The sequence below is a fragment of the Parasteatoda tepidariorum genome, chromosome 1 (genome assembly GCF_982258835.1).
Source record: "Parasteatoda tepidariorum strain Cologne lab strain chromosome 1, Ptep-v5.0, whole genome shotgun sequence".
Lineage (NCBI taxonomy): Eukaryota > Metazoa > Arthropoda > Arachnida > Araneae > Theridiidae > Parasteatoda > Parasteatoda tepidariorum.
Window position 1 is genome coordinate 119,709,977 of NC_141755.1, and position 21,587 is coordinate 119,731,563.

Genomic DNA, 21,587 nt, shown 5'->3' on the forward strand with positions numbered 1-21,587 from the left:
ATGCACAAGAGACTTCATTTTGAAATGTGATGTACACAAAAATAACTTATCTCTGAACGAGCCCCTGTCATTCTTGCTATATGTTTGTCCTTTCCCTGCAGCTCCAAGTTTAAATTATTTAGTTTTTCCGTTATGTTGGTTAGGAGAGATAAATCTGCGAGGCAAAGAAGATCTCTTAACTCTAAAAATATTTTATTTGAAATATAATTTTTTATTTCTTCAATTAAATGTAGAAATCTATCAAGTACTTTGCCTTTAGTAAGCCAGCGTACTTCAGTATGTATTTGCATAGCATTTTAAGGGAAAATGGAATTATTTTATCGTAGGGCGCAAGCAGCGGGCGCACCTAGATTGATCGACGGGCACCATGGTGCCCGCGGGCATAGGGCTGGAGACCTCTGCATTGGAACAAGTGTTGGTTTTTAAAGATGAAGGTTGAACTGTATATGTATTTCATTGTTTGTAGGTTTTTTATATTCGTAGGTAGTAAGAGTTGTGAATGAGGAAATAAGATTTCATAACTTTGAAAATTATTATAAAAACATTTATTTCAAATAATGCTTCAAACTTACGAGTTAATTTAATAAAGACATCTTCAAACTACCTATTGAACAAATAACTTATTCATTTTTCTGTAATAAAAATTGATATCTAAATTATTTTAGTCATTTCAGAGAGTTTCCCTAGTAAAAGTTACTGGATTTTTTTCCCTTTTGTATCAGCAACTGCGCATGCTGTTATTAAATATGCATAAATTTCAAGCCAAAAATGAGTCCTTCAAAATCATAGTTTTTGTCAGCAATATTTCCAGCCAAAATTATAATCTTCAGTTTTATTGTTTTTGTGAAAAATTGAAAATTATGTATCTATTAAAAATTAAATGTATGTATACTGGGTATTGATAAATATTCAATACATCTTCAAAAAAAAAAAATTTGTCATGATCATTTTTTTTTTTTTTTTTTTTTTTTTTTTTTTTTTTTTGAATTCTCATTTTCAGGTAAAGAGAAATGTTTACAAGTGAAATAATGTTTCTTTACAGGAAATCGAAGAAAAGTATCAAAATCTTATAAATCAAACAGCAGAAGATAAAATTGTGCAGGAAACAAATGCTGAGGAAATGCGAAAAGGGGAACAATTGCTATCTACAAAAGTATGGAAAAGCTTTTTAATTAAGACTAATTTGATTGTAATATCTTTAGTTCCATGGTTTTTAGTTGTTTATTTTAGTTATTTTTTATTTAACTTGTTTATGATTGGTGTAGTTTGAAACTGTTTGGGCTAATATATCTTGATTGACTATACATTTATTTAAGAGCCAGTTTGCATCGGAAATCGGAGGGATTTTTTTTAATCATTCTTTTTTTTCCATGATGTTTTGAAAATTTCAATATTTTTTGTCCGATATTATAGCGACTAGTGATTTTTGACTCACACATTTTAATTATTAAACACTAGTGACATGCTTTATTTGTGCGATTTCATCATCAAACTAAGTAATTGTTTGAATTTTTTTAAAACATTTTTTGTTATGATTTAGAAAATCCCCCTGTGACAGAATTTTTTCGACCTATCTGCTACAAAACTCTCTAGCATTATAATTGTTCTGCAAGATACAGTTAATAATAATGAACATATATGTTACTAATTTAAAATATCAAAAGTGCTATGTTTATATGGAAAAAAAACTTCAAAATTTTTTTAATAGAACGTTTAATTATTTTTTATTTTATCATGAATGATATTCTCACATTTTGTTGGGGGGGAGGGGGGACTAGGAACGCACAAAATAGTTCCTTCTTCTCATTTTGTAAATAATCATATCAATAAACAAAAAAAAATTAAAAATTAGAAAATCTGTGGTAGTAATTGCATAAAAAAAAAGGGGAGGAAAGATTGACAACGAAATCACGCGATTCGGATTCCTCTAATACGTGTTTCAATTCGAGATTTGGTTGTTGTAATAAATAATATCATATAAAAATATTGGATTTAAAAACTATGGAGAAATCAATAGCAATAAATGCCGGAAATTCGATACAATTATTGCCTTAAAAAGTAAATGCTCAAATGCACGATTCGAATTTTCCATATTGTTTGAAATATATCGGGATGTGAAAATCAATAACAAAACTACCGAAAATACAATTGAAGCATTACATTGATTTATGATACTGTCGATGTAAATTGAGCGCATCAAAATGTGATTATCAAATTTTATGATTCAATCTAAATTTCAGTGGAAAAGAAAAGTAATTTTTTTCACTTTTCAAAAGAAAAATCTTTCTTCAAGAACTCTAAAGTTCTGCGACAATGTTGCCGTGGCGCTGTGATTCTGCCGTGGGGAGAAACTCGAATATTTTTAATTTGACATTGTTAAGACTTGCGCAAGTATCGAATGGCGCATTTTAAACTTCACTTTTAATGTGCTTTATTTTTAACAATTTTATTGTCAATCTACATTATTTCTCTGCTGTCAGTAAATGCGTGGGAAACCATTTTGATCTGCCTACTTAGGGTGCGCAGTATTGTTCCTCGTTAAACTGTTCTACTGTAAAGTGCTCAACTTTGCATGCAGGTTGTGGAGCTACCAAAGTGGAAGAGCCATCCCCTTTGCAGAGGATCAAATATGTTGTGATGGCATGTTTTTGGGCGATCCTCGGAGATGTTGCCAAGACCATCACCAATAGCCCTTTATGCAGCTCTATTGCGACCTAAATAAAATACCTGTTATTTTTCAATTTCGATATTTTTAATACAATATTGTTATAACACGAGAAACTCGAATGTGTGTTATAACCCCCTTGTCACGGTTCTCCAGCTACCAGCTCCTTGGAGTCAAGCAAGGGAAAAAAATGCCAAATAAGGGAATCTTTTTTTCTTTCTTTTTCATGTATACCTCTGCGCCAAAAACGACCCTGCAATCGTCCACGCATTTTCACCTGTGGAACGATTCCACTTTCGATGCAGGGAAGAAGGGAAACATTTAGGATGGAGTTATTGAACTTAATATAAGAAAATGAAAGTTAAAAGAAATGCAAAATGAGATAAATAAAATTAAAAACGCGGTGCTCAAAAGAATAAAAAATTTTGCCCTTAATCAAATAAAAAAATTATACAACTTTTAGTTTTTATTTTTAAAAAGACATAGAAATATAACATTAGTTCATTGCTCTATTTTTAGATTAATGCTTAAACTTGATTTGTTCACTAATCAAGTTTTTCATCTGGTTTAAGGACAGCTAACAGATTTGTGATTTTTAATATATGCAGTACTCTTGAGTTATTTTAAGTAAAAAAAAAAATTAACAATAATTTTATCAAAATTTTAATAAGGAACAATTTAAGGGGTCCTTCTCATATCTAATATTTTTAGTGTGATTTGCCAATTCAAAAACTTTAATAAATTTTTTTAAATTTTATTTTAAAGTAATTGATATTAAGAATTTAATGATCACAGAATTATCTAAATTATGAATTGAAAGAAGATACTGTTTACTTTTGACAAAAATGTTTTTTTTTTCCCTCAAAATGATTAAATTTTTTTTATAATTATTTGATTAAAGAAGTATTGAACTTAATTTTAATAAAATATTGTCACATTTTTTAATCAAAGATTATTTTTAAGTACATAATAAATTTCCCAGCTTTGAATGTTAAACACATTTGTATCTTTGTGGGGATTGTATTGAATTAACAGTTAAATAATCAATCAAAAGGTGAAGGAAATATAACATTTCATTAATTTACACGTGTAATTATGTATATATTATGTTTGCATTTTGTTTCTGTATAGTTCACATCCTTATCAGTGTTATTATGAAGAAGAAAAAAAATGTAATGTAAATTTTTTTATTTATTGTTAATTTGATAGAGATGGCACTTAGTACATAAAACAGAGATTTTCTGAGCTCCCAGAATTTTTGCATATTTGTTTTTTTCCTGCTTCACTGATTTTTACATTGATTTTAATAAATTTTACATAATCTATTATTATTGAATTTTTTAGAAAATCAGATTATTTAAATCATTGACTTTGCGATACATGTAAACCTTTTCAGGACAAGTGAGTCATAAATGTATTCTTATGGAATCAGAAACAAGATGGAAAAAAATAAAAGCGGTAGCTTAAGTTTGGGCATGGCTAATTTGGCAGCCTTTTTTTGCTTTCACTTTAAATCTAATACATCCAATCTATGTTTGTTAAAAGTGTAACTATATAATTTCTAATTGAACTAAGTATTGGTGATTTAAATAAAGAAAATTACTATTATACCACCCACAAATAAACTGCTATTAAAAACAGTTTGACCACCAGTTTTATCTTTTTTACCGTGACTGTCGCCACCTGGCAATATATACTTTGGGCAGTATATACTTTGGGCAATATATACTTTGTCTTGTTACAATATGTCATTTGACTTCTAATTTACATTAAATTAATTGTGCATTAATTTTTTTATAGGTTTTAAAAAGAATTTTTGAAAAATAAATTTATAAACTTGCTTAATATTACCAATATTTTATTACATTTTAAATTGCTAAATATTTTTCTTATTGTTTAATGTTATTTTGTTTAGTTGTTTTCTTTTATGTTGGTGTTTGAAACGATATTATCAATTCATTTACTATGAGAAAAAAAATTAGATTTTTATGTTCTATTAAAATAATTTTTATTGATTTGTGACAGAAGCTATTAGTTCAGCGCTATCAAAGTAATTTCCAGTTTATAGCTGCAGGCTATCTGTGTATAAAGGTTAAATTATCATGCATGTGCTGCTACAGCGTATTGGGTGCTCTCATTTTTTCTCGACCCTTGTGTGGGAATCCCGTGCATTTTTAAAATATGATTGTGATATCTGGGTGATTCACCTAAAATCTAACAATATCATATCCAAACAAAATTAGTTTGAAATAAAAAGTTGTTACTTTTTATAAAAATTTTTTTTAATTTTCTAAAAGTCACTCTCCCGACTTGGCCGAAGCTTTTCCCTAATCTAATTTAGTTTATTTAAAATTTTTGCACCCCAAAATGTCGATGATAAACAAAGTATTAGTGAACTATATATATATGAAGGTGTAAAATAATATATATATATTTAGTCTTGTACCTGCAGCACTTTATTCCCACCTTTCTGTGGGATTGATTGCTTTGAAGATCTGGATCACATGATGTTCTTATCATTGCTTTAAAGTTATAAACTGAGGTGTTTCTGTTGTTCTCCTGTACAACAGTCTTATACATTAAAATGTTTTTTTTTTTTAACCTATCTTAATCCATCTTAATGGCAGACTTTATATATATATTTTAAAAAAATTTACACTCCTGGCATTTTCTGAACCAAATGATTGACCAGCATCATTGAAGTAGGTTTCCTTTATTTTTCTCTTAAATGCCTTATAAAGAGTAAGTATTAATTGCTTCAAAGCGCTTTTAGTTTTTAAGAATTTGTGATTTTAAAATGACTGGTTTTTTAGAGCGTCACCTACTTATACAAATGCTTCCTGGCATTAAGTGTAACTTGGAAATTTGGTGCTTATTTAAGATAATTATAACTTTTAACAATGTTTTTCATGGGTGTGACCAGAAATTAAATGTACACTTGATTCTCAATTTATTTTGATCAATAAAGTAATTTTTAATATTGTTTTTTCTCTCTTCATTTAGAGTTCATTCATTAGAAACCTAATGTATTCAAAACTTTTATTATATTTATCAATTTTTTTTTAAAATGCCTGAAATATCTTTTTACAAAATGTAAATTTTTTTAAAAAGATAATTTTATTCAGATTTTTTGTAAGTAAGAAATCTGTATAAAAAATTATTCCTGGTTATATTGAATATGTTGTAGAACAGCCAATTTTTTCTTCTTTTTTGTATTGTACTTTATCAGTAAAAATAGTTGTTCTTCCTTCTAGATTGAAGCTCTGAAAGCTGAGAATGACTTTGCAAAGGAACAATTAAATGCGATGAAAGGTAAAATTTTAAATCTTACCAATTTTTTAAAGAATAGTGTTTATTTATCAATCATTAAAAATTTTGACTAGATGATAATAATTTTAATAAATTATTATGTTTCATTTTTTTTCGATAAATTTCACTTGTCAAAGTCTGCATCATTATAAAAGAAAGTCTAGAAAACGCCATCCATTTTTCTGATTGACCTGAGCTCTGCTTATTTTATTCAATTTCACTACCTCTGTTATTCTTGATAGGTAGTGCCTCTTTCATTAAATTTAGATGTATTACAATTTTGAAATAAATTTAACGAAAAAAAGTAGAAATTTAAGAAGGAAATATTACTAACACATTATCCTTTTGTTACAAATCATTTCCTTAACATGACATATTTTTTAAATAATAATTAAATTAAAGAAGGCAATCATTTCATTATTTTTTTTATAAAAGTATAATAATGATAATTAATTGTAATTAAATTAGTTATAAATGGGACAATTAGAAGAAGAATACAAATAATAAAGTGATTTTCCTTGTTGTACATTGATTGGACATTTGAGTTCCTTTGTCTTTCCCTTTGAGTGAAACTTTTTTACATTTGAGTGGAAAGAAAACTTTTATTTTCCACCCTAAAGAAGTTTGTTTTCAATTTAGGAACATATTGCCTGCTTCTTTTTACTTTTTTTTTTGGTTGTATGCATTTTTTTAGGATCCAATAATTTTTTATGCGTACAGTTCTTTTGAAAACTATATAGTTATATCAAGCTCTTTTCATTTGTTGATTCTGAGGAGCAGTATAAGAAATAAACTATTTCGAAACTTTTTATTAGGTGGAGATTATTATGTTCAGTCTTGTAAATGTAAAAACTTGTATAACTACTAATTACATACCAGGTTTGATTTTAAAACTGGCGTTGCAATTGACTTGTGGTGCATTCTGCACTGTAAAAAGTTCAACTAATAAAATTTACCCTAAGAGGAATCGCTACCTTTTTTAGGTTTTTTATTATTATGGTATATACCATTCCTCTACAAATGATCAATTTAAACTACTTTTAACAAATTTAAAACTTTTAGCTGACTTTGTGATGAATTATTTCTTAATAACAAAAATAAACTACATGCCACATAATTAAAAAAAAAAAATTTTAAATTTCAGTGTGAATTTAGTCAGAATAAAATGCCCATATTCTCATTTTTTATTGACTTTAAAAACTATTTATTTCATACCTTTTATAATTATGTAATGTTCAGATAAAATTGAATTTGTTTGGACAAACATTGCCTGTTAATAATGTCACAATAATGTGAATATACTTAAAAAATATATGAAATGTTTTTTTTTTTTTTAAATTTTAACGGCAAGTGCTCTCTCTCTTTCAAACTCTGCATGTTTAGTTTTTAAAAGTAACTTTGTCCCATTTGAAATTAAACCAAACCTTAAAAGAAAACTTTTTTTTATTGAAATAATTAAAGAATTACTTGAAATAATTATTGAATTGCTTTTTGAACTGTCAACATATCCTGTGCAAGCTATAAAGTATCTGGATTTTTATTTTATTCTAAAAAGCTTGATAGTTATTAAATGGCTATTTTAGAAACTTGAATAGATTTTGTGCTAATTGTGAAATTTTTAACAGCTGTTTTTTTCTTTTATTTCTATGTATAGCACATTTTGACATTCTTAAAAAGGATCAAACTTTGGATAGTAATGTTGAAGCAAATGGAAATTTATCCACTCATGGTAAGTTAAATAAATATAGCTAAAATGTGCAGCAAGGTTTTATGGATAATTTACTAGAATTAGTCTTCAATGTACTATATAACCTAGTGTATAAGTCGAATGTGTTTCAGAAATCAGGGCATTGACATATACACATGTTGCTAAGACAGTTATTTGTCGATCTTGAAATATCGTTGCAATATAACCAAAGAGGTAGTAAGGAATCAATTTGCCCTTTCAAACACTATTTGAAGATCAAGAAGGCGGTCCATGAAAGCTGATTATGAGAAAAGATGAATTTAAAGACAGGCAGGAGCAGTTTTTCTATAGCATAACCCATCTTCACTGTTAAATAACTCTCGGGAAGAACCAATTTGTAAAAACTTAGTAGTTCTCTAAATGTCGATCCAATTATCTTTTATCTGAGGAAATTTTAAAGACTTAGTTTTTTTAATTTTGGAAAAAATTATTTATATATATATATATATATTTTCCCCCACAGTTGTTAACTTACACACTTGACAAACCAGAAATTCACTATCTCATAATCAAAAACCAGGGGTGAACATCAGAATATACGTTATCAATTGTGTTTGTATATGCAAGCCCCGTATAGTTCTTAAAAGTATTAAAGTGCAACGTTAGGAAAATAATCTGTATTTTAAGTAGTTTATTTTAACACTATTTTTATTTGTAATCTAGTTGCAATTTCAAAGGTTTCAAATCCTTTACAAAGCTTCCCACCTATGACTTGTGCTGCCATCTGCTTATAACTTCAGAAAGAAAAATTAATGCTTTTTTTTAACATAAATGTGGGAACTGTAAAAATGGGATCAAAAAGAGAGAAAAACAGTAGTTTTCTCTTTTATGCCTTCATTTGACTTGTGGGGAGCCACAATACCCCCTCCCCCCAAAATTTTATCAGGATAGATTTCAATGAACGGATACCACTAGTTGGCCATATTTGCAGATCATTCACCGGATTTTGAGCGCTTGTCCACAGTTGTGTGTGTGGTCTCTGCTGTACGGCTTTTAGCAGCCGTGTATGCAGGATCCCGTTATGTGTAAGTTAGACTGAGAAGCAACGTTGTGAGAAGGACAATGACGCAGTCGTAAATATACAGGGTATCTGGGCACCAGGAAAGTCATGAATTTAGGAATTGAACAAAATTTGTCAAGAAATGTCATGATTTTAACTATTTTTTTAAAAAAAGTCATAGATCTAAGTGGCCGAAAATTTTAGTTTTTAAAATGGAAATTATCCCCCCGCCCTCAATTTCATGGTGGTCCAAATCTCTAAATTTGTAACAAAATCCCCACTCACAGTCATATTTTATAAAAATATGAAATGTATTCATCATGTTCTTTAAAAATTATGGTGTTCAAAGTTCATGTTCTTTAAAAATTATGGTGTATGAAATTATGTTCTTCCAAAGAATGAAAGAAAAAAACATCATTTCTAGAGCAAATTATCTTTTAAACTTCTGTGGTTTCAGAATTTTTGTTATTCATTTTTTATTTATTTTTTTCATTTTGTTATTTATTTTTTTTATTCTGAAATAAGAACAGAAAAATCAGGAATATTTCTTTCCTTTCTGATGAGCAAGAAATGTATCTTTAGAATATAATTCTGCAGAAAAAAAGAACAAATTATTTGCTTTCATATTTTTTCCGCTATTTTATTGCTTCAACTCTTTCTTTATTCTGTTTTTTAAATTTAAATATGAAGATGCAGAGATTAACAGTTTTGGTTATGCCTATCATTTCAATTAATATTATTATAATGCTTTTTTTTTTTAATTTATTGTTGCGTTTTTGTCAGAGAAAATAGTAATTTCGTTAAGTCATGAAAAATTCTTGGAATTAGTCATGAAAAGTAATGAATTTGAAAATTTAAAATGTAGCAGATACCCTGCTAATAACTAGTTAACTTTTTTCAATGTGTACCATCCATCAAAGCAGGTGTGTTCGTAGCACATCATCTGCAAGTCAACAATATAAGCAGAGTAGAAATCGACAATACCAACCTTCGTCTATCAAAAGGTACCTTGGAGATTGATTCCAGTTAGCACATCTTATATACTAGGGAATTGATGTTTAATAACCGTAGTGGTAGTTACGCTAGAGATTCAATAAGTTTATTTTTAGTTATAAATGCTGAATTTGATTATTTACATGCAGAGAAGTTTATGTCCACCAGTAGGTGAAAATCCCACCCAGCTTTCCAATTAAGAAATGGTGTCAAAAATCAAATTAGTTTTAGGTAATTAACTGAATGAATATAAATCTATCCCAAAAATATCTTAATAAAATAAAAAGTTCTTTTTACAATAAACGACTGGCTCATTATATTATTGATATGACGTTTTACAGTTCACACCTATTTATTTATCCTGTTTCCCAAGTTTTTAACAATGTTGTTTCTCTTATTATTATGGTTCTCATCTTTGCATATTTTTGCTGGGAAATAGTGTCATTTTTTTAATTATGTTAATTTGAAACTAAAGCTTAGAAATAAATTTTTTTATAATTTGTTCAATTGCTTCTTAATTTATGTAATTTGTAGTGACAATTTGAGTGATGTATATTAAATTAAGAAATGTGTTGTGTATTTATCAAATGCTGGGTAGCAAGTTAAAAATTAGCTGCGATTAAATTTAAAAATATTTAACAACTGCATGGGTGCCAATCTTCAGTACTGAGAAAAAAATAATGAGATTAAATTTCGTCAATTAATCTCTTTTCCATTTGTTCTTTAAATTAAAATGTCCTTTTTTCCTTAAAAATATTAATTTTAACAAACATTTTCTATCTATTTTTCCAGTTAATTTTATACAAATATTACATTTTAATAAGAACTTTGTTGTTTTTCATAATTATTGCAAAGTGAACTGATAATGATGTTGCACCACAATGTGAGAATGTGATAGATCGAATTTCAGCACCTGCTTGCTTAAACAAAATTTGTGTTGAGTCTAAATTTGTTAGAGTTTTCGTTTTCCCCTGACGTTTTGAAATGGTGAACTAAGTTAAGATTTTTTTTAAATATATTGAGATAGGACAAGAAATAAATAATGATGAAGCAATAAATAAAGTAGACATATGAATAGCTTCATGAAAATATTAATGGTTTATTATCCAGTGATTGGTGCAAAAAGATCTACAAGGTTAACTGGAATTTTTATCTTGTTCGCTGTGAAAAAATAAATTAACAAAATGAAAAAGAATAATCAAATCAATCGATTTAATATATGTGCCATTATTATGGAAAGATATATTTTGGAGTCAGTGAGAAATTTCTGAAAATTCTGGTAAACAACACTAAATCATGTCAATTGATCAAAAGATCAGTTCAGTCTTGAAATATTTTTAAAGTAGCAACCATGCAACTGTAGCCAATCCCAAATCACCACCAGCATATACGGATTCAAATATGATGTCACAAAAAAAGGTCGTACAATAAATATAAAGTTTGTCTGGAATTAAGAATCAAAAGAAGTTAATTTATTTTAATGTTGATTAATTTTTCTATTATTATTAAGCACTATCGCGAGATGAATTCCATTATGTGGCAGAAATTCAATATCAAGTTAAGCAAAGAATTACAAATAATAAATTAGATACTTTTAAATTTATCATGAAGGATTACAATTATAAACATTTTTGCTGCACTTTAAAGAAAGGAATAAGAAGAAACCTAGTCTTATCTTCATTTTTGTGGGCCCGTTTTTTCTTCTTTGAATCCCCCCCTCTCTGTCTGCCCCTGTTTCCAAACTACCATCAAAAACTCTCCTCTGTCTTCTCATCTAAAAATTGGCAGGCAAATACATCTTATTTTTTAAATAAGGAGGCCATCTCAAACAGAGAGTCAAGGCAGAAAGAGGCAGGCTGAGACTTATAAAAAAAAGAGAGACTACGGTTTTGATATCGATGATCAAAATGGGCTGCAGGTTGTGAAGTGCAGAACTCTCTATCTATGGCAACACTTTACATGCTTTCACCATTAGTGTGTGGAGAGTCATTACAGAAGGAAGTATGTTAGTTTCTGTCTAGATTTTCGAATAGATTAAAAACTTTTAGGTTAGGAAAAAAACTGAACAACCACTACTACATACTACTGCTTCCATACTACCATCAAAAAACTCTCCTCTACCTTCTAATTGGACAAATCTCTTAACTAAAAATTGCAGGCAAGTACTGCTTATTTTTTCAATAAGGAGGCCATCTTAATCAGCTAGCCAAGGCAGAAAAAGGATGACTAAGACTTTTATTTAAGAAAAACTACACACATTGGTTTCGATACAGCAGTGCAGCCAGAAAAAGTAAATCTGAAAATAGTAGTACAATTTAAATAAAAGAACAAGCTGTGACAAGCAAGTTGTAGCAACACTGTAAATTTATAATTTATTGGTGACCTTTATATGTGGGAATTAATGGAAAAAGGATGGCTAAGACCTTTATTTAAGAAAAACTACACACATTGGTTTCGACACAGCAGTGCAGCCAGAAAAAGTAAATCTAAAAATAGTAGTACAATTTAAATAAAAGGACAAGCAAGTTGTAGCAACACTGTAAATTTATAATTTAATGGTGACCTTTATATGTGGGAATTAAGGGATAGAATTAATGGAAAAAGGATGGCTAAGACTTTTATTTATGAAAAACTACACACATTGGTTTCGATACAGCAGTGCAGCCAGAAAAAGTAAATCTGAAAATAGTAGTACAATTTAAATAAAAGGACAAGCAAGTTGTAGCAACACTGTAAATTTATAATTTAATGGTGACCTTTATATGTGGGAATTAAGGGATAGAATTAATGGAAAAAGGATGGCTAAGACTTTTATTTATGAAAAACTACACACATTGGTTTCGATACAGCAGTGCAGCCAGAAAAAGTAAATCTAAAAATAGTAGTACAATTTAAATAAAAGAACAAGTTGTAGCAACACTGTAAATTTATAATTTAATGGTGACCTTTATATGTGGGAATTAATAAAAAAATTTAATCCCAGCTCTAGTTATTAAAAGTAAATTACTTGTGTTTCTAGTTATTCATTTAAAATGGGACTCATATTATTACATATAAATCTAATTAGTGATTATGTTTTTATATAATGGAAAACTTTATACGTTTCAAAAATATACAAAAATGAAATGAGATTAAACTGTCATTTTATTTTGTATATTTTTGAAACGTACTAAGTCTTCAATCGAGATAATATCTTAGCGCTTCAATTTCTTGGGATTTTTTTATTTACTGATTATGTTGTTTTTTATTTTATTTATATTTCTTAATATATCTTGTCTTCTTTTAGATAAGCTGAATTCAACAAAATCAGAAACAACAGAGAAAAATTTAATTCAAGTACTAAGTTGTATGTATTGTGGTTTTTCCATGCTTATTCTTTTTAATTAAAATGTAAAGCATTTCATGGAGTGAAATTTGCTTTATTATTCGTATTTGGTCTTGATCGTGCAGAAACGAATATTTATATTATATTTATGCATATTTGGTTATTCATGATTTTTTTTTAAATGTTGGTTTAGGGAAGTCTTTGGAAGCTCAATGTTTTATTTTCAGTAATTCTTTTAACCGGAGCTTCATTTATTGCTCCATTGATGGTACCAAACTTCACTTTCCCTTAGGAAGTTATGCTACAGGCTGAGGTCTTGTGCTTTGACAGGGGAATATCTCTCTGTGTAAATTCACCTCTTTCTTAGTGTGGGGAATGTTTTTCGATCCTTTCTACTCATAACAGGGTATTCTTGGAAATGAGGTAGCTGATGCTGGCTCTAGTGTAATTTTCTGGGGCCCTGAACCTGCATCTCTAAATCTAATCTAACCGGAGCTTCATCAATTCGAATATCCTCTTTAAATTTTTTTCACGCTGAAAACACCTGTATTTTTTACTACTTAAAATAACCATTGCAGTCATTTTGACTTCAAGTCAAATTACTAATTTATTTTAAGCAGGGTTGCCACTCCACAGAGAATTGGAAAATAAAGGGAATTTAAAAATCATCTGAGATAACAGGAAAATTGCAGAGAATTTTTATTTTTTCTTTACTAGTTAGGAAAATACAGATAATTTTGTTTTTCATTTTCGTCTTTTAAAAAATGGTAACCACTCAAATCATAATCTATGGGATATTTAAGGATGATATTTCAGTTATACTAAACTATTTCCTTTGCTATAGCATTATTTAAGTATGTTTCTTTTTTCCTCTAAATTTTTCCCTCAATTAAAATAAGTATAGTTAGCCCAATATAACTGACACAAGAGAACGGTAATTGTGTTTCCTCTTAATATATTGTGTATAATACAGAGATGATTGTGTTCCGGAAATAAAATACAGATTTCCGGATTTTTTGCTAATTGCAATCTGGAAGTTTCCAGAAATCCAAGGTCCAGAAGTTTCAGGAAATCTTCAATCACATTTATGTATTAAAATTCTTGTATATTTTATTTAAAAATATTAGAACTAGAATTTATCCTTGGCATCTGTTTTATTTGCAAATATTTTTTCTTGTAGAATAATAAATTTGATTAGAGATAAAAGTAAACTTACACATAATTATTCCTTTAAATTTTGCTGCTTATAATTTATTTAGAATTTTGTGTTTTGAAAATATCAATGATTTAAATTGATGACGACACGATATTGAGCGGGATGAAATTTTTTTTTAACCAATTCAAAATGGTTTTTATTAAATTAAAATTATTCCTTCTGTAATTTTACTTCACTGAAATTGTAAGCGCATTTAAATAGTTTTTTCTCTCAAGACATTAAGTTAAATGAAACCAATTATTTTGTAGGTGAAGTCAATAGGCTAGAGTTAGAACTTCAGAGAGTTCAAAAAGAGAATTTTAAAAATGAATCCTTGTCGAATTCTGAAACAGATGAATGCACTTCGAACGGAGATGCAAAACCTCCCGACTATGTAAACAAACTTCAAGCAGATGTACAACATTTAAAAAGTTGGTATTATTGTGTTTTTGATACTTTACTTTTGTTTACTTGATACAAAAGAAATTCATTTGAATTGTAGAAGAAAAAAACATTAACGAATTCCAATATGATTGAATAAGTACTTTTATACCACTATTTTAAATCTAGTTTCCAGTGGATTAAAAAGAAAAACAAAGTTTGGTGTTTTTCATTTTCATGATATTCCTGCAGAATTGCTTTTTTCTAATTAAGTTGCTTTGTGAAAATATAAGAATGTGTTCTTAACATTTAATAAAAATTTAGAGCGGTATAAAAAGATAACTATTACATGTATAATAGTATTTGTTCAATGCACATGTTTAGCATTTAGAAAAATGTAAAAAATTTATAAAAAATTTTTTAAAAAATAAAAAAATATCTAGAAAGAATGATTTTTATAAAAATTTTAGTGTTGACACCTATTGATCTGTAAAGTAGATTACATACTGATATAACAAACCCTACATATGTTTATGTGCAATTTTTAGCATGTTTTTAATGCAGGTGGATCTTACATTTTAATGATATTCACTAGAAGTAATATTTCTAGAGAACATTTTCTCTTTATTTTTATGAGGAATAAAAAAAATTTCTTTTAAACAAACTTTCAAATTATTGTTCTAGATGGAAAAAAATTTCATATACTGAGTCAATAAAGTACTTTCATTGCATCAATAATGAAAAGCAGTTGTATCATTACCCCTGACAAAAATTTCAGATAATGAAGAAAAAGAATAATTTTTTTTATGTATTTAGTTTCTTGGTTGCCTTTTTGCGTCAATTTATCACTATTCAAATACACATGGTGCGTAGCATTTTTGAAAAGTTCTTAAGGGTGCTTATATTCCATTTTCGTTTTTAGAAAGCCCTTAAAGGTGCCTTTTTTATTGGGTGTTTTTGAAAAATGCTTGATTTTTCCTTTTCGAAAATGGAGAAGAGAAAAAAATTTCTTTACCATGTCGAAATATTATGGAAAAGCGCGTTTTTGTTCTATTAAACGTTCTCACAAAGGATTTCAGCTTACCAGCAATCCTTACTGTATGAAAGCGGCAATCATTTTACATGTTTGATACTTGGGTTTGGTGAGATTATTGCACTCTCATGTGCAAGATATTCTCAATTTCAGACTTCATTTTACCCTCTGATATCAAACCGAAAAATCTCTCTATCTTTTTGTGGTTGCTAATATAATCGAGAAAAGAGTTCTCTTTCAGACACTAGTTATTTTATCATGATCATGTTAAGTCTTTGAATATTATTTTGCATTTTGTTAATGTAGATAGTAATAAAAATATTTTATATGTGCTTAAAAGGTGCTTATTTTTTGTTGAAAGATTTAGCAACTCACCCTGATAAAATTTCATTTTCTTATGAAAAATAATTTTTAAGACCCATTCCCATAAAAAAGTTAGGAATAAATATTTCATTTCTATACTTATGTCTCGAAACAAACTATGCCTGAAGAGAGTTACAATAAGCTGTTACAAATTTGTTCTTGCCAAAAAAAACTTCACGGAAAGTTTACACAAGAAAAAAAAATTAATCTGTTTCTTTTTTGGTACGTTTTGACCAATAGCAGACAGTTAACCATGTAAATAACACTAAACAATGATAGGATTAAGAAACTCTAAACTGAAACTCATTTTACTTGGTGTTTGTATATTTTCCTTTTGATGAAATATATTTTAAAAAAAGTTCATCTAGGTAAAAGACTTCAAAATCTGAAGAATGGCTACAGTATTACATCTTTTATGTTATTTTTTTAACTTCATTTTATTTTTGTTGCAGAACTTTTATCTGAAGCTCGAGATAACAAAAAGCTTGCGGATTCTGAATTATTGCATGCCAAAAGTAAGTATGAATTATTCAATCTAGTGAAATTTTGTTTAAAACATAATATAATAAATTGGCATATATTCTATCAATAAGTAAGTTTTGTTGTGTATTGAATAAAATATTATATAAAGTCGGACTTCTATCTAATGAACTTTCATTTTGAAAATTTCTTTGTAAAATAACTTACAAATCGTAAAGTAAATTTTCGACTTAACAAACTTTTCTTTGAGATCCACTTTCCTTATTTCCCAAAATATTTCAGAACATTTTAAACTTGTTAACTCATTTTATGGGGAAAACAACCTTGAATTGATTTCCACAGCCACTTTTTAGAGAAGGCAGTAAAATCCCTTTCCCTTTTTGTTTACATGACATACAGGAATCCATACCGAAAGTCAATTTACGGGAAAGCATAACTGAAATTTCTAAAGCATGGAACTATGATGTTACAGATCATACTATTCATAACAGTTTTAGCTAAAGCTGGTTTCTTAGTCAGCGCAGAGAATTTGGAAAGTGCGGGAGGCGAGGATGATATTCTTTTAGAACTGAAAAAAATCAGGGTACAGCTAAGAGAAAACCACGAAATTAACAATGTGATTAATGATTTTCTCTTTATTGATTCTGAAGCTGCAACCACAGAAATATTAACTGAATAGGATATTTTGGGCAGAGTGAAAAATAAACACAATACAGCAATGAATTGTTAGGAAGACAAGGAAGATGTCAGAAATGATGAAATCACCAAATCTTCATCTGATGAAATGTTAAAATCATTTGAAACAATTCGATAGTAGATGCTAATTTACAAAATAATGGTGTATCAATCGCTATATTCATTATGTCTAGTGTTTAGGAATTTAAAACTTGTTTTGTGTTGCTTAAGTATTAAATGGTGATTTTCTATTTGACAAATTTTCCATGTAATGAACTTTTTTATCAGGATTTAGCCACTTCTTTAAATAGAGGCCAACTGTATTTCTGATTAAATTATTGCTATGTATGTGCCAAAAATGAGATGTATAATTCATTAAGCATTTTCTCAAAATACCTAGAAAACCCAGATTTCAGTGAAATTTTTGAGTTTTTATCATTATTCAGGCTTAATTTAAACTCTTTTTTTTTCAGGTCAGTTAGAAGAGGCAGAAAGAGATGTCAAATCCATATCTGCAGAATTGCAATTTGTTTTAGATCAGTTATTAAGAGCTAAGCAAGAATTGAAAGAGAAAACTGACCAAGCACAAATACTAGAAAGTAAGTATAATTATAAAAAAATAATAAACCACATTAATAGAACACTATTTGAATAAATAATATCAATCATTAACCCTGTAGCAGTATTTTTTCAGGCTTTCTGTGAAAAACCTCTCTAGCACTAATATCTTTCTGCAAGATACTTTTAATAATAACGAATACATATGTTACTAGTTTAAAGTCACAAAAGCGTTGTGTTTACAAAAAAAAAAAGAACTATTTGGATAAAATAAATTGTGTATATATTTTTTAATAGAATTAATTTTATTATTCTAATACTATGGGCAATATTTTTTATCAGAGAAAAATGCACTAATTATTTCTTTTTTTGCATTTTGTAAATCATCTCACTTAAAAAAAAATTATTACAAATTGTGAAATCCCTTGCAGTAATTAACAAAAAAAAAAAATAAATAAGTTAGACGACGAAATGACTTGAATCAGACTCTTTAAAAAAGGGTTACTCAAATGTTTATTTCGTTTCGATCGTCGTCATCGTATTAAAAATATCGGATATTAAAAGCCACATGGAAAGAAATATCAATCAATAACTGTCGAAAATCAATTGAAACACTATTGATTTACGATATTATTGAACTAAGTTGTGATTTACATCAGAAAGTGCACAGTTCAAATTTTGCATTTCGAAATAATATAACCTGAGAAATAACTTTAATTTTAAAAACTGTATGGAAATCGGTATCGCTAGCAATAACTGCCGAAAAGTCCAAGAAAAGTTTAAATTGTCGCATTATAAAAGTAAATTATCACTTAAGCAATTTGAGTTTCACGTGTATTAAAATTGTTAAAAAAACATCAAGTTTTTTTTAAATGTGGAATTTACTAAGCAATAATTGTCAAAGGTTGACGATTGAAGCATTGGATTAACAATAATAATGGTGCTAACCAGGCATGTAAGAAAGTTATTCCTTGAATCTGCGATTCAAACTTTGAAAGCATCAAAAAGTGTTTATTTAAATGTGTAATTCAAATTCATGAGTAGAAATAATATCAACAAATAGACCATGGAATTTGGCAGTACTAGCGATAAAAATAATGAAATTGTCCTATTAAAAGTAAAAAATCAAAGAAGTGATTTGAGTTTTACGTTAAATAAAATTGTTCAAAAAAATATTGGGATTCGTCTTTTTTTCCCAATGTAAAAACTTGTTGCAATAACTGTCCGAAGATTGATTGAAACACTGCAAGGATTAAGAAGGATATTTGCACAAATTAAGTACGTCTAAGGTGATTTCTTGAATCTGCGATTTGAACTTCCCTTGCCATAATAATATTAGTATTTTTTTAAAATTCACGAGAATATCATTGAGACACCATTAATAACGAAGCAATAAAAAGCATCAAGATTTCAAGAAACCAAGCAAAAATTCTCAAAAATAAATGCCAAAAACAGTTATCAAAACGCTACATATTTTTACGAAGGAATTGGCACGAAATGTGAACAATAAAGTGAAGACTTAAATGCGTAAACTAAAATTTTCATGTGCATATAATATTAAAATTATCTACAAAAAATGCATTCGAGACTTTTCGTATAAAAGAAAACTAAAATTTTTTACTTGATTATTCTCAAATTAGAATAGAAAAATTAAGACCATTACCTTCTCCACCGATGCACAAGTTAGGCATCTTTTGAACATAATTTTGGGTAAAAAAATTTTTTTCAAACATTTCTGCAAAAGAGCACTGTTTTAGGGCTAATATATTTAGAGTTTCAAATGTAAATTTGTCAAAAAAAGAAACAGAGGAAGTATACTTTTTTTTCTCAGTTTTAATAACTTAAAGGATCATCTGCATTTACATGGTGTGTAGCGTTTTTAAAAAGTACTTAAAGGTGCTTATTTTCGTTTTTTGTTCTTTAAAAGCCCTTAAAGGTGCTTTTTTCATTGGGTGTTTTTAAAAAAGTGCTTAATTTTCCCTTTTTCAAAATGACATTTTTCCTTTACCATGTTGATTTTCGCTACGAATTATGGGAGAAGGCACAGTTCACATTGTTCTATTCATTCATTCATATTCTATTCATTGTTGTTTTCACAATTAATTCAACCTCAATCTATTTCGCTATATTGTCAGTCCATTGCATATGAAAACGCCATTCATTTTACATGATTCAAAATTTCATGATTTTTGACAATTGTCAAAAACAGTACCAAAGTTTTTTTTTTTTTTTTTTTTTTTTTTTGCTTGAAGGTTAAAACAAGATAAAACCATCAATTGTCAAAAACTTTCCAACCTTGCCTAATTATATTTTTTTAAAGTGCTTGAAAATATTTTTTGAGTGCTTACTTTTTGTTGAATAATTTGGCTATGCACCCTGATTTATTACTTAACATAAACATCAAATTTTTAAAAGTTCTGAAAATCTGAGTTATTGAGAGTGTTGTTCTTTTTTGCTACTGTCCATCAAATCATTATCTGAATTGTAACTTAAGTATGCTGGACCAGTTTTAATATTTTTTTCTTTCTTTTTTCCAGATAAACTATTATCTTTAAGTAATGAAAATGATCCAGTTAGGCAGAAAGAAATAATACAGGAAACATTAAATGAATTGCAAAATCCTTCTCAGAGCCCTCTCAAAGATTCACAAGGTTTGAATTTTTTTCTTCTGATTGTGTGCTATATTTTCTTCCATCTCACTTCATTCATAAATCTTGTTATTTGACTTTTCAGAGAATATTACAAGTCTTGTACTTAGTAAAGAAAATGAATATGTTTCTTTTGCTGAATATGAAACTCTTAAGAAAAATTGTGTCATCTTTGAGGAACGAGTTAAAACACTGGAAACAGATTTAATGAAGTAAGCACGTTTAAAAAAAAACATATTTACTCTGAACTTAATTTTTTTAAAGGTGGGTACTTAGGTCTATTTTCCATTGGCCTCAGAATTGCTACTCTCTTGTTGTTACCCAGTGGGCACCTGTGGCTAAGCCACGGTGGTGGAGTAGCATCGCCCACATCACACAACCCGTTTATAAGGCAGGTTACATTCACACAGAGAGAGAAAGTTATATCCACACGTATGGTGGGATTCAAACCACCCACCCCATAGTCCAGTACAGTAACCACTGAACGAGTGATCGGCTTTACCCGATCACTGGATTTACCCTAAACTAAAGTAAGAGTTATTCTAACATATGTCTCAGAAACATTCATTGTTAAGTATATTGTTTTTTATTATTATTATTTCTTTCACACGGAATTTTTCTAGATCATAGCAAAGTGCTGGAAAAAGCTTAAATCGATTATATGAATTGCCATTAGACTTGAAGAAAATGTATCTACATTTAAAGAAAAATATTACTCACAGAAGTGAATCGTTATTGACTAGATACGCATATTATAGGTAAACACTTTGTGGAAAGTTAGTCACCACTCCAGAAAATTTTTTAGTATTACTCAATATGATAATATTAAATAATAGTCCCCTATTCTATCCCACAATCAATCATTAAGAGGAGAATATCTTTCTCTCTCTATTTGTATTGTTATATAATGTAAACTATAAAGCTTCATCGGTCATGAAATTTGTTTCTCAATGCTTAATTATGCCTATTATCCTCAAATACTTGTTATTGTCTACTTTTTACCATACCTTCCAATTTACCTATGATTTTTCAAGTGATAGTGAAATGACAAGTAAATTGCAATTGTAAGCAGATTTTCTTCTTTTTTTTTTATAAATTTTAACAGACTGTAACGTATGATTATTGTGCATATATCTATCTATCTATCTCTCTCTCTATATATATATATAATTTTTAAAAAATCTTTGAAAACTTTTATTCCAAATCTTTTATGAA

General features: G+C 28.3%; 1 protein-coding gene across 1 annotated transcript in view; it reads left to right on the forward strand.

The window, feature by feature from the left end:
- The window catches only part of Slmap (Sarcolemma associated protein), a 66,868-nt gene that overhangs the window by 36,600 nt on the left and 8,681 nt on the right, over positions 1-21,587 (forward strand). The window contains exons 11-19 of the mRNA XM_016051595.3: positions 1,043-1,153; positions 5,920-5,977; positions 7,629-7,703; positions 13,001-13,060; positions 14,504-14,665; positions 16,464-16,526; positions 17,640-17,765; positions 20,262-20,375; positions 20,458-20,584. Of these exons, the coding sequence (XP_015907081.2) occupies positions 1,043-1,153; positions 5,920-5,977; positions 7,629-7,703; positions 13,001-13,060; positions 14,504-14,665; positions 16,464-16,526; positions 17,640-17,765; positions 20,262-20,375; positions 20,458-20,584 (896 nt within the window). The remainder of the gene's footprint in view (positions 1-1,042; positions 1,154-5,919; positions 5,978-7,628; positions 7,704-13,000; positions 13,061-14,503; positions 14,666-16,463; positions 16,527-17,639; positions 17,766-20,261; positions 20,376-20,457; positions 20,585-21,587) is intronic.